Here is a 13,826-nt window from a genome sequence, read left to right on the forward strand (position 1 = left end):
TGCAACTTTAAGCGCGCACCACCTCAGGAACCAAGTCACCGCTTTCGGGGATTAGCGCACTTGCCTAGCGCAATCTCCCATCCCACTCTCGTCGCCAGTTGTCGTGTCCTTCACAGCAATGAGGACACCGGCCTCGGTGGTGTCAGCAGCAATACTTTATTTGTGACCATTCCTTTCCCCGGCCCTACTCTAACTGCCCCTCTATCTCGTCCCTGGCTCCTCCCCTTCCTGTTCCTCCCCCATCTCCTCCCACCAACCACTAGAGTGTTAAGTCACATTCGTACAGTGTTGTGCTTTGATGATCTTGTTGTGCTGGTGTGCTTAATATGTTTTGTTTTGAGGAGTAGTGAAAAGGGTGCTGGTGTATTTGTTGCAATATATTTGGTTGTATAGTATTGTTTGTGAGAGGAGGCTGTAAGGTAGAGGGGGTGGCATGTGTTTATGAGTAGAGTGTATATTGTGTGTAGGAGGGAAGGAAGTAGAGGTAAGTGTTTGTCTTAGACTGGTTTGTTGCAAGAGTTGAAAAGTGGGGTGGTGTGCATTGTATGTGTTGTGTGTTAGTGTTATTCTGGTAGAGGGAAGAGGAGGGTATTAGTTGGACAAATGATGGGAGGCTGGTGTGTATGTGTGGTAGTTATCATAGAAGGGTGTATAGATGTCGTTTGGTTGGTTTGTAGTGTATGCTGGTACATTGATTTGTGCATAGGGTTGTGTGTGGTGTACATTTGGTGTGAGTGTATTTCTATGTTTGTGGATGTGGATGGTGTGGGGGTGGGTATCACTGAATGGGAACATGGGCAGCATTTCTGGCTCTGGTCCCAAGGAGTCTCGAACAGGCTCAAACAGGCAACTGCCCTGGTCCACTCTGCCCTTAGCATCTACGCCTGGGCTGAGACTAGGCCTGGGCGTTAAATTCCGTTCCGCTCACGGAATTTGCAGAATTTGGGTAATTTCGCGTTCCACGGAGAACGCAAAATTGCCCAAAATTCTGCGTTCTGCGACTTCGCGCAATTTTTTGCTTGTTCGCCTTCTCAAAATGCATGTTGCAAGATATTTCCCCTTGAGCACGCAAACAGTGATTGCGAACAGGAAAAAAGCATTGCGAACAAGCAATGCCGCATGTTCGCGGAATTTCTGCGTGTTCGCGGAGATTTTTTACTCTTTCGCTGAGATTTGCGTAACGCAATTACGCAAATTCCGCCCACCCCTAGCTGAGACACCCTAAGCCTGGGCTTTTATAGCCCTAGTAATCAGGTGACCCCTTCAGCCAATGGGAACCCTAGCCCTAACACCATCCAATCACAACACTTCCCCTAAAATCTAGAACCAGTAGGAGACCAGGACCTTGAAGCCAATCTTACCCCAGTCCAAGCGCCAATCAGTTTCAAAAACCCTGATCTGTACGTCCAATAGAGACCCTACCCCTACCAGTAGACCCAACCCAGGTCCAGCAACCAATCACACCAGAAGCCTTAATCGCTACTTCCAATTAAAGGCCTGACCCTAGCCCTAGTCCCACCCTAGTCCCAACAACCAATAACAGAGGTAGCCCTAATCCCTACTGCCAATAGAAATCCTACCCTAGCCCTAGTCCCAGCCCTACATTGACTGAATCACAGACCCAGAAACCAATCAGAGCCCTCAAATACCCAACCAATGAGGACACTAACCCTAGTCCAATAGAAACACCAAACAGTGTACACATGTATCAAACAATAGCAGACTATAAAAGGTCCCAGCTACCTCAGACAAAGGTTTGCTGGCCAGGGAGTTGGAAACTGGTGCTCTATTCAGAAATCTCCTAGGAGACAGTCTCAATCTACACTTTGGACTTCTGCAGGTAAGGGCCTAACAGACTTGTCCTCTAACAATAATGTTTGAATAAAACTTTACTCCCTCTCCTGGCCAAAAAACGCAGCTTAAACAGCTCACAGCAGATTACTGCTGTTTTAGAGCACCCTCTGTTATAGAATATCCCTGTTGCTGGGGAGGAGGGCTGGTTTCACTGACTTGTTAACACAAAATGGTGGGCTGGGGGTGCTCTGCTTAACATACATGTCTTAGCACAGAGCAAAGGAGAAATTTGGAGGGAAAAACTGATAGTCATGGGGAATGAGAGGGAAAAACTATAGAGTTTGGACTGCAAATCCCACAATTCAACAGGTTAAATGGAAGCAGTCACAGGAAAAGCCACAAGTTTAAACAAAAAAAATTGGATACATTCTGCAATCATGGGCAAGTTAAAGCTGCAATTTTAAACTGTAACAACCACAGGCAAAGACAGTTAAAGAAATTCAGTGGCAAACACATGGCATGAAGAATACAAACAACAAACCTTTGTTATAGGAGGCAGTAAGTATATAGTCCCATCATCAGTCCATATCAAATATCAACATATTTTAAAACTAAAGTATTTATTACAAAACTTGAGAAGCTCTCCAATAATTGTGAGTAGATTCACAATGAACTGAAACACCAAAGAGTACTCATCTCCAAATTTCTCAAACTGTAAATCAAATACCCACGATTTTATGCTTCTTAAGGTAAAGTTGTATTAGAGATGCTGACTTATTAGAAATAAATTAACAAATCATCTGCATACATGAAGACTAATGTTTGTCTGACTAGAATCACATTCAGTTTAGCATGCAAACTGTGTCTATATTTACCCGACAAAGCTCAATAGAGATAGGAGATTGCATACAGCACAAAGGGCAATCCAATCACGAATGCATGTAGGAGAGGATCAAAAAGCCCCTCTTCCCACCTCTCTTTATCATCAGTAGGTTTACTATATGCAATTCTAAATATTGGTCAGTAAGTTTGATTGAGTAGAGTGGCTCACAGAATAGGTTGGCAAAATGTCTGATTTTCTGTGTATTTTCCACGTTTGATTAACAATATGCTCCACTTTCCAGCACACATGGCACCAGTTTGTGAGCACTAGGGATTTAGAAATTCCACAGTGGTGCAAACTGTATGGCAACAGCCGTAATATTTTGACATTTAAAATGTGTGCCATGATTGGATCAATCTTTGGTACTTGTTCAGATACATATATTTCGGCTGTTATAAGAGTAGTTGCGCATGCAAGGGAGGTTTCTATAAACAGGGAAGGTTGTGAAACACTAGTAGGAGGGTCAACAGGAGAAGTGTGGCTCACTGGTTAGAGGAGGCAGACCTGGAGTGGAGAAGTGTGGCTCACTGGTTAGAGGAGGCAGACCTGGAAGCAGAGGTCTGCCCGGGACCAGAGTTCAATTCCCGGCTCGGCGGGGTCTTGAGTCCTAAAATGTCCACGGACTCGACAATTCTCGCTCCGGTGCCTACTTGATTCATGGGTTCACACTCTGCGACTCTGGGCAATAGCTTGCCTAATCTCCACAACGGCCCCTCGCGGTGGGATGCCTGGCTTTCACCTTGTGGATACCCTGCTGGGGTTATCTCACAGGGGAATACCAGGACGGGTTACCTAAGCAAGCGCTTAGATACCGGGTCGGTGATTTGCGCTATATAAATACATGTACATTTACATTTAACATGTTGAACAACAGCTGAAAAGGAGAGTTTCATATGTAAGGTCCGTGTGTGAGAGAATCGAGTCTCACTGTCACCAAGCCGTGGCCATCGTGTAAGGTAGCATCTAAAATGTCAGCAGCTTTACACATCAAAAATTACAATCACTGTACAATAAATTTAGAGACTTTATTCAAAATGAAATAACCACAGAAAGCGCAAATACATTTCACTGAAGAATATGAGAGATTGAAATAGAAAGTCCTTGCAGTGACCTATTTTGTCCTGTGTTTTTAGAAAAGTACATGTAAGAGAGCGCTGCACAGGGAGAATTCAGTACTAGACCAATATTGAAGTTCCAGCTCGTCCTATCTTTGGCCACTAGGGGAGAATCACTTAGTTGGAAAAGGAAATGGTATTTCAGTGAGATGAGGTCAAATTTTTTTAAACAATAAATTAACAAATAATAAATAACAATAAATAGACATTGCATTTTGCAGTCTTACAAAGTACTGATAAGTTACTAGGAAACGTAAGCATATTGCTTCTGGCCAGCCAGATGCATCTGTATTTCTATTGGGTTAAAAGGGGACCTCGCTGTACTGTGAGACATAACATCACCTTTCATGAAAGTAGAGGACATAATTGACTCTCGTCGTTTTATAGAATGAATTGGTAATGTCCCTCTCCTTGAGTAGATTTTCAATCTTGTGTAAAGCTAGTTAATGCAAAGATGATTGCACCTGTAGTTCATTTAAAGTTTTACTCCCATTTTGTAAGAGGGTTGAATTTTGGTTTAACACGTTTACTGCAGAGAGGATGCCAGTTGTGAACAGTCTGTAAGGTTTTCTATCCCCTTCACCACCTCAATAATTGCTTGTGCCTGGTCTTGGTGGAGCACATGGGTAGCATTGGAGAGGAACTTCTCATTGAGTGCTTCTTGGCTAAGGGGCTTCCTCCAGTGTCCATAGAAGGTGTCACATCTGCCGGTCACAATCTCTCCACTCTCCAGGAGCAGCACCACTTCCCCGTACATCTTGTCAAAGTTGGCCACATTGTCTTCAGGGTGCTCCACTACCACCTTCCTCAACAGGTTGATGAGATCTGGCCTACTAAGGCTGTCCTCACTGAAGGAAGAAATGCCCACCTCGCCATCCAGAAGGGCTGTGCAGGCGTTGAACTGGAAGGAGTGTCGCGCCTCGTGCTCAGACTCTGGGAAGGGCCTGTTGATATACTTGGAGACTGGGACCCTCAGAAGAACAGCGCGGATGGAAGCAGGGTTAAAGGAGCCTGTTATGTTGGTGACTCTGTTTCTGACTGAGATGGCAGCGTCTGCCACCCAGTGCATGCCCAAGTGAGCTGGAAACCTCTTGAAGGCGATGTCTTGCTTCTCCAAGAGAAAACTGTAATCTTGATCTGGCATTGCCAGGGACGAGGGCTGGTAGTCACCATAGAAAGCACTGAACCCTGAGCAGCCTGGCACATCGTCCAAGATAAGTGGGTTGGCTTCCATCCCACGGGCGGCTAGAAGTGCTGCTTCCATCCCAAAGCGGGTCGCATTGCCAATATGGAGAGGCTTGGCAAGGGTTGCAGCATTGGCCATAGGTGCCCCCGCCAGAGAGGCAGCGATCGCCAAAGCATGGGCACATTGTTTTGCATTCAGTGAAAGGAGCTTTGCTGTAGCAGCAGCACTGCCCATGGTGCCAACAACAGAAGGAGGGTGGAACCTGAAGGAAATAAAAAGATCGGTGTCAGACATGGAATAAGGATAATACCAAAATAGATTAAAAGAGGGGTAATGCTATCAATAAGTGTGAATTATGGTAAAATACTTAAAGCATGTCATACATTAATGCTATCGTGTAGTACGAGGAAACGTAGAAAAAAAGGCTAGGATCTAATCAAGCATTTGACACATACAAATAATCTAGTTACAGTGAACGGAAAAATAATTGTTACCATGTTTACATTATATTGTGTGCTATCCACATGCATGATTTTGTTTGCATTAGATTCCTCTTGCAGATATTTCTGCCCTTTGCCCCCATCAGGCACACAACATAACATTCTCTCTCTGTATGGATCTCACATATGACACATGGAATATTTCTATTCTCTTTCAGCATCTTAGCCATGCTCTGGAGACACTGGAGCCATTTATAGGTATTGTGTGTTGGCCATAGGATAATTCTGCCTTTTGTGGGCATCATACAAACCTTTTAGGGATATTGCTGGCTTCATTGGAGAAACGCATGAGTCTTCCTTGCACCTCGATGCCAACATTGAATGCCAAAAGGAAGTCTGAGCCGCTGGGTCGGAAGCTCACTGGCAACATCTGGGAGGCAGCCATTAGAGCTGGCAGCACAGCACCTGACGGGTGAGTGGCAGGGTGCCAAGTGTCATCGAAGTCCATGGAGTGACTCTGTTAAAGGAGGAGTAGAGGATTAGAAGGTACTTAAAGAAGGGTGTGTCAGGAAGTGAAGATAAGCAGAGCAATAGTGTCATCAACCTATGGACACAATTTACAGAAGTGTAGGATCCATATTCTAATATTTTGTTGAGTGACTGTGCCATTGCCCAATACAGACTCTTTACAGAAGAGGAAACAGACAAGATTTAACATTGGCGGAGACAACATTTAACTAAACTATTCACAAACTCATCGCTCTTAGTCTGTGATTGATGGATAAAGTGAGAGCTTTCAAAATCCTTACCGCTACTCCATTGACATATGCAGCTAGCGTAGGTGGCAGTCTTAATCCTTTCCTTCCATACACAGAGCTGATGGCAGACAAGGAGTACATGTCCTGCGAGAGACAGAATTAAAAGTTAGAAATGGACAGTGTACCTAGACACCTAGTGGAGGAACAACAGAACTTGTGGGGATGTGGATTACTCAACTCTATACACAGGATGATTCAACCTATGTGGTGGTGCATTTAGAAGAAATGCAGGAGCAGGTACGGAGTCTCAGTGAGTAGATGTAGTGTTTCTGAAGGACGATTGTACAGGGGATCAGAGGTCCCAAGGTTTATTTGGGTACCATAGTCCATGCTCACAGTCCTGCCAGTGTCTCACTATATGAACTGCCTAAAATCTGAAGGCAGCCTGAGGTGTGATTAGTGGATGAGTTTTTCATGGTGGATGAGTTAATCATGGTGGATTTTGTGACTTTGTCTGTCTCTCTTTTTACCTATGCTTCTTGGTAGATGGTCCTTCTGTCATTCTAAATAGTTATTTAATGGGTGAGGGGTTCATGGTGTGTTGCTTGGTTAGATCCAAGATTTGGATAATAACCTGGTAAAATCTCATGGTGATACTGAACAACTAATGTCTCAAAGGGGGTTTGATCAAGGGATGGTTTGAATCATGAGATGTTGTTTTTAGTCAATGTCTCCTTTTCTTTTTGAGTAGCTCAAGGCCATGCTAACTTTTTGAGTCATTGCAGGGTGTTTTAATGCTTGTGTGCTACAAGATGTGCTGTTCATTTTGATACCACACTCACCTTAACAGGCATGACTCCTACGTGATGGTGTACTCTGCTGATGTACAGGGTTGTAATGGACGTGTAGTCCTTGGTGTGCTTTTTTGGTAGGCCTGGGCGGTAAATTCTGTTCCGCTCACGGAATTTGGGTAATTTTGCATTCCCTGAGAATGACAAATTGCCCAAAATTCTGCGATCCACTGCTTTGTGGAATTTTTTGCTTGTTCGCACTTTCAAAATGCGTGTTTGCAAGATATTTCCCCCTGAGCATGCAAACAGCGTTCACGAACAGGAAAAAAGCACCGCGAACGGGTGAAACAAGCAATTCCGCGTGTTCGCTGAATTTCAGCTTGCTCGCTGAGATTTTTAGCGTTCACAGAGCTTTGCATAGCACGACTATGCAAATTCCCCCAAACCCCACTTTTTAGCTTGGAACCTGTCTGCTTTTAACTCATAGGGTCTCAAGGACATTATGGCCCAGTAGGTTTTTAATTCCTGGGTGGCGAATGGTGTGCTTGCTTTAGCCCATGTGTCAGGCTGGATCAAAGGGAGATGGTGGACATTGCTGGAATAGAGGCCTTTAATGGATGGATTCTACATTGGTGTTCTTTGGTGTGTTCCATGCTGTGGTGCTTGTAACTTTTTACATGGAAGGATTGCAAAAATACAGTCACACTCTGAGACTAAAAGGGGTTTTTAATTGTTGTATTTTTCAGAGTGTAATGCTTAGTGTGTTCAATGTCTCCTCTTACCTGGCAGTATCCCAGGGCGATGTTGAACACATGGGTCGTGCTTCCCACCAGTCCAACGCCGATGCTGTCCAGGATCATACGCTTGCTTCGGCGCCGCACGGTTTGGGACAGGTGATCTGTCTGGACTCCATGTATGAAGGAAGCAAAGCTGCTAGTGACCGCCTTCTCCAGGGGGCTCCCCTCCAACACTGAAGGAAAAGAAGAGACAGGATCAGAACTACAAGCATTCTGGGCTGGCTTCAGGCACAGATCCAGATGATTCAGACCAAAACCAGATGTTGTTTTTATGGGACAATCACTACCCAGGACTCTTGGAGTTCTAGACTGATAGCAGACTCAAACCAGTAACTGGAACCATGGCATAAGGAACCCACGTGAGGTTGAGTGACACCAGAACCTGTAACTGGACCCATGGGATACAGAGCAGCCCAGGCCCATCAAGAGTGGCATCAGAACCAGTAAGTGGGCCCAGGGTATACAGAGCGGCATCAGAGCAGGGAGAGTGGCATCAGAACCAGTAACTGGGCCCATGGGATAAAGAGTGGTCCAGGCCCAACAAGAGTGGCATCAGAACAGGCAACTGGGCCCAGGGTATACTGAGAGGCATCAGAGCAGGGATAGTGACTCCAGAACCAGCAACTGGGACCAAGATATAGCGAGCGATCTCAGACCAGGGGAAGGGACACCAGAGCCCTTAACTGCGCACAAAAAATTACAGCGGGACCTCAAACTAAGAGCAGTGAGCGCACACAGACACTTACCTTCCAACGCCGCTGTGTGCACCTGCCTGGACAGCCTGAGGATGGCGTGTGGATTCTGGAAGAAGGGAGAAAGCAATATTAGTCGAGTTGTTTCATTTTATAAGAACATGGAAGGGAGTGGATAGGGCTAAAAGAGAGGAACACAAGGCAACAGAGTCAAGAAGGAGAAGGGGACAGAGAAGGGGGAATAACAGAGGAGGTTGAAACATGAGCTGGCCCAGCATGGCACATTGCCTGACATATCAGCAGGTAGACACGGAGAATAAACAGCCATAGACTCGCACATGAGCCGCAGGACTGGCACTACAACCACTCCATCACAGGGGGAGCCCAACAGCAGGGCAGCACCCAGGTATGAAAGGCACCACCATAACATATGATGCCAGCACGTAGGAACACGTATGATGGTAGGACTTTGATAAATGACGCCAGCACCTTGGCATATGAAGTCAGCGCACTGACATATGATTAAAGTACCCTGGCATTATAGGAACAATTCTGGTGTATTATGCCAGCACCTTATGTTGGCATACATCTGATAGCAGCACTATGACAGGTGATGCCAATCTTTTGGCCTGTGATGCCAGCAGGCTGTCGTATGATGCCAGCGCCTCACCACATACAACAGGGGTCTCTGTTATGGAGCAAGCATTCTGATTGAATGTTGGCAGAGAAGCGGTGTGAAGCATGATATCAGCTGGCACAGTATGAAACTTTGTTTTGCTCCTGCCGTGGATGCGAGAAAGACAAAGTCTCTTGGGCCACAATGCACCACGAAGGCACTATGTATCAGGTGAAACATGCATGTGATCTGGGACCCCGTATCTATATGGGCACAGTTTTCTGATCGGCTAAAATAAATTGTTGTTTTGAAAATTCCCCTTCAAGGATGCCTCGAAAAACTCTGGCGATTGATGACCTCTATTTACGTTGTGTACGTTGTGCATTATCACACCTACTTTGAGAAACAAATACTTACAGTAAAGTCTCAAACTTCTTTCAGTGCAATCTCTTGCTGCTAATTCTGCATTTTAACCAGCAGTTTATGCTTCACTGGCTCTGCTTGTTAACAGCAGCAGCGCTACAAACAACAGGACTGCGGCAAAACCCGAAGACGCTTTAAATATTACTGTCGGATTTCTGAGGATTATTCCGTATGATAACAGCCTCTATTGGTGAACATCTTATAACAGACCTTAACTACCCAGGATGCTTCTGCTATGCTCACAGTAGACAGAGACGTCCATATTATGAACATCACACAACACATGGCGAATGGTCTCAGAACTGGCGATATTAAAACACGTGGCAAGGTAAGAATAAAAGGGGCTCTCCTTCTATTCACAAACATATATTGAGAAACCAAGCAAATACTTATTAAAAAATATGAGAATGTAAAAAATACATAAAAAGCATGAGAAAGCCAAGATGAAAAAAACGAAGAAACAAATGAAGGCAATAATATAGCCCCATACATTATCTAACAACTGAATGCACCGTCTGTTGTATTTTAAAAAATATCTCTCTGTTAAAAACAATACATGAATAGCGAGATCGAGAGAAATGCTTTCAACCAACCCAAGTGGAGAAGGGAAATACATTATCCCCCCCAAGCAGACAAAAAATATACAAATCCAGCCATCAAAGCTGCAAAACCCTGATGCCTGTACCGGGGCTCACCTGGAAGGCGCATTGAAGCATGCTCTGCACTGGTGTCTGCCTCTGTCCTGAGAGAAGTATTCCCTGTCTCTGCGAGCAGTCTCTGTCTTTCGAGGTGGATCTCCTGTGCCCCGCAGTCTATCTCTGTCGACCTGAGAGGGGTCTCTTTTGTCTCTGTCCTGCGACAGTCCTTCGCTCTGCCTCGCTCTCTCCGGTGCTGAGGGCAGGTGAGCTTCTGGTGTTGGCTGATGTGTCTCTCTCCTGACAGAGGTTATATACCCTGAAGAGGCGCGTGAGATCGAGCCCTGCGGAGAGTGACGTCACTAAAAGGGGCGAGCGAGGTGTGACCAGCGCCAGGTGTCATCCTCTAGGAAAGGCCACAGAGAAATCTGGGAAATTCCTAAAATACCGTAGAAAAGACAAAAAAGAGAGGGGCCCGTGGGCCGTGGGAAATCCAAGGAAGACACCCCTGGCTGATCCACGGTGTCCGTGTCGCCCCCACCTGACTTCCTAAAATGGAGGATGAACTTAGATCATACTAGTGATAGTGATATGAAGAGTGCGTGTGCGCGAGCATATCAATCAAGGGATTCATAAGCGCGGGAAATCACCAGCGAGGGTCTCAGGGCAATCTGTATCTATCTCTGTATGCCTATACAGCTGCGCATGTATGTATTTATGAAACAACCATTTGTATTCACAATACAATATTTACATACAAACATTTGAATCCAACATAGTAAATAGTTCACGCGAATACCCGTTTAATAATTTCATTTACAATTGTCATTTCTCTACGTGTGTGCGTATGTGTTTGTACTTATTTCTTTATCTCTGTCTATATGACTCAGTGCCTAAAATTCTTAGCATCTCTCTAAGAATATATCGGCGATTTTTGTTTACAAAAGAACAGTTACATTCACGCATTCGAAACCACTTTAAATAATTCTCTCATACTTCGCTCTCATCATTTATGGGTATCATACATCATTTTTTATAAGAAATAACTAAAAAAAAAACGAAATTTCCTCTGTACGTTCCATGGTTGGAATGTATTCTTAATAATATACTTTAAACAGTGGTCGGTAATAGGAAAGGGAAACTGGCAAAACCTGTTGGCGCGATCTTTGTCGGTTGCTGATGGTGATTGATGAACGTGATATTTACACGGCACAAAGTGAACAAAGCTTCCTGTTCACTCGTCTACCTAGCGGACAGCGCACTTCTAGGACGCGCTCACCGGACTCTGTGTCAGCCGACACCGGACCTCGCTGCACCCGCTCCGCGGGTGCCGCATCCCCGGAGAAAGCAAGGGGCAACTGCCCAGGACTTCCAGGGGGAAGCCTCTGTCATCAGTGGCTGAGGGCTGCAGGGCTGCGAGCGTCAGGGACTCCATTACCCAGGAGTCCCTGCTAGACCGGTTACAACTTCCGGTCCGCTCTCCCTGGCGGCCCGCCCACCCCCCACCTGAAGTGCCTTTAAAGCCTCACCTGCAAAATCACTAGTGGGTTTCCTGTTCACTCGTCTACCTAGCGGACAGCGCACTTCTAGGACGCGCTCACCGGACTCTGTGTCAGCCGACACCGGACCTCGCTGCACCCGCTCCGCGGGTGCCGCATCGCCGGAGAAAGCAAGGGGCAACAGCCCAGGACTACCAGGGGGAAGACTCTGTCATCAGTGGCTGAGGGCTGCAGGGCTGCGAGCGTCAGGGACTCCATTACCCAGGAGTCCCTGCTAGACCGGTTACAACTTCCGGTCCGCTCTCCCTGGCGGCTCGCCCACCCCCCACCTGAAGTGCCTTTAAAGCCTCACCTGCAAAATCACTAGTGGGTTTCCTGTTCACTCGTCTACCTAGCGGACAGCGCACTTCTAGGACACGCTCACCGGACTCTGTGTCAGCCGACACCGGACCTCGCTGCACCCGCTCCGCGGGTGCCGCATCGCCGGAGAAAGCAAGGGGCAACTGCCCAGGACTTCCAGGGGGAAGACTCTGTCATCAGTGGCTGAGGGCTGCAGGGCTGCGAGCGTCAGGGACTCCATTACCCAGGAGTCCCTGCTAGACCGGTTACAACTTCCGGTCCGCTCTCCCTGGCGGCCCGCCCACCCCCCACCTGAAGTGCCTTTAAAGCCTCACCTGCAAAATCACTAGTGGGTTTCCTGTTCACTCGTCTACCTAGCGGACAGCGCACTTCTAGGACGCGCTCACCGGACTCTGTGTCAGCCGACACCGGACCTCGCTGCACCCGCTCCGCGGGTGCCGCATCGCCGGAGAAAGCAAGGGGCAACTGCCCAGGACTTCCAGGGGGAAGACTCTGTCATCAGTGGCTGAGGGCTGCAGGGCTGCGAGCGTCAGGGACTCCATTACCCAGGAGTCCCTGCTAGACCGGTTACAACTTCCGGTCCGCTCTCCCTGGCGGCCCGCCCACCTCCCTGTACGCCGGCATATTTGGGACCTTCCCTCCCGCAGCGCGGGACGCAGCCCGGAGCAAAGACCGGGCTAAGAGCGGGCCGTTTGAGGCCGTTCGAGGACGGCAGAGGACGGCTCCGGCCCATATCTCTTGGCTAGTTGTGAAACAAGTAAGGTAGGCGATCTGGTGTCCCATAGTTTGGAAGGCCATAAGAGACTTTGTACTGATTGAGTGGACTATTAAGTTATCACCTTATTTATGTAAAAAGTGTGTTTAGCTCGGATTATTGCAGTTGTTACTTTTTAGAAATCATGGTTTTAAGGTCTGGTAAAACACGTAATGTCCAAATACAAACACCCTCAGGAGTGGTTTCGGGTCCACTGGACGCCTTCATTACACGTGCCACGGGTATCCTAGAAAAGGAAATCGCAATGGTGGAAAAACGTCTCTCCATTGACTTGGTCAGCGGAAAACGTTCCTCACTGGGTAGGCTGGCCAAGATTCCGAGCCCGGTGTCTCATGAACAAGCACACGCGGCTTTCAACTGTATACATTTAGACACTACGGAGGCTATAGTTCATATGGATAGCGAGGGGACTGACCTCTCTGCACACATATTACCTCCTCCTGTTCACCCATCAGATGATCATGAAGTGACTGGGGAAATTAATACTCAGGACAGTCAAAATTCCGAATATAGCTCGGAATCTGTTGACTTACCCCCTGATTCACCCAAAACAGTCTCTAATGACCCAGTCCACATAGACTCTCTGGGTACAGTCAAGGTCTCAAGGAAGAGGAAACAAGATACGAGCTACAAGGGTGGGAGAGAAAGTAAGCTGCCCAAATTAAAAGAAACCGCTGGTAATCCTCCATCGGCACTAGGCCGCCCCAGCGAAACACAATGTATCAATACACTGCCTATTGCCTTATGCCCCTCCCTCATCTCCCTAGGCTCCTCGAATCCCTGCCCAACATGCCTAAGCAGCGACGATTCCCTGTTGGCTAAGATGGAGGCTCTGATGAAAAACCTTTTATTACCTGTCTTGGAGCGGACTAGATTAATGACATTGAAAATAGATGCACTGGAGGCTGTAGTCAATGCGAATTCTGCCATATTATTGTCTATGCCTGGTATTAACTCAGGGGGGGCTAAACCTCTTCCTCCTGTCCCAAAAATATCGAACATTCCGAATACTGTTAATGGTAACCCCAGTAACAATAAACCCCCAGGGACAGCAACTGATAG

At 46.8% G+C, this 13,826-nt stretch overlaps 1 protein-coding gene across 1 annotated transcript; it reads right to left on the minus strand.

Annotated features, from left to right (window-relative positions):
- Positions 1-4,303: 4,303 nt before the first annotated feature.
- On the minus strand, positions 4,304-10,211 carry LOC147728166 (cis-aconitate decarboxylase-like). Its single transcript, XM_086963240.1, has 6 exons — positions 10,191-10,211; positions 8,511-8,565; positions 7,750-7,937; positions 6,228-6,320; positions 5,730-5,935; positions 4,304-5,240 (listed from the first exon to the last, which is right to left on the minus strand). The coding sequence occupies exons 1-6, from the start codon at positions 10,209-10,211 to the stop codon at positions 4,319-4,321; spliced, it is 1,485 nt and encodes a 494-aa protein (XP_086819366.1). The 3' UTR covers positions 4,304-4,318.
- Between the last annotated feature and the right edge of the window lie 3,615 nt (positions 10,212-13,826).

This window comes from Lissotriton vulgaris, chromosome 3_1 (assembly GCF_964263255.1).
Source record: "Lissotriton vulgaris chromosome 3_1, aLisVul1.2, whole genome shotgun sequence".
Taxonomy (NCBI): domain Eukaryota; kingdom Metazoa; phylum Chordata; class Amphibia; order Caudata; family Salamandridae; genus Lissotriton; species Lissotriton vulgaris.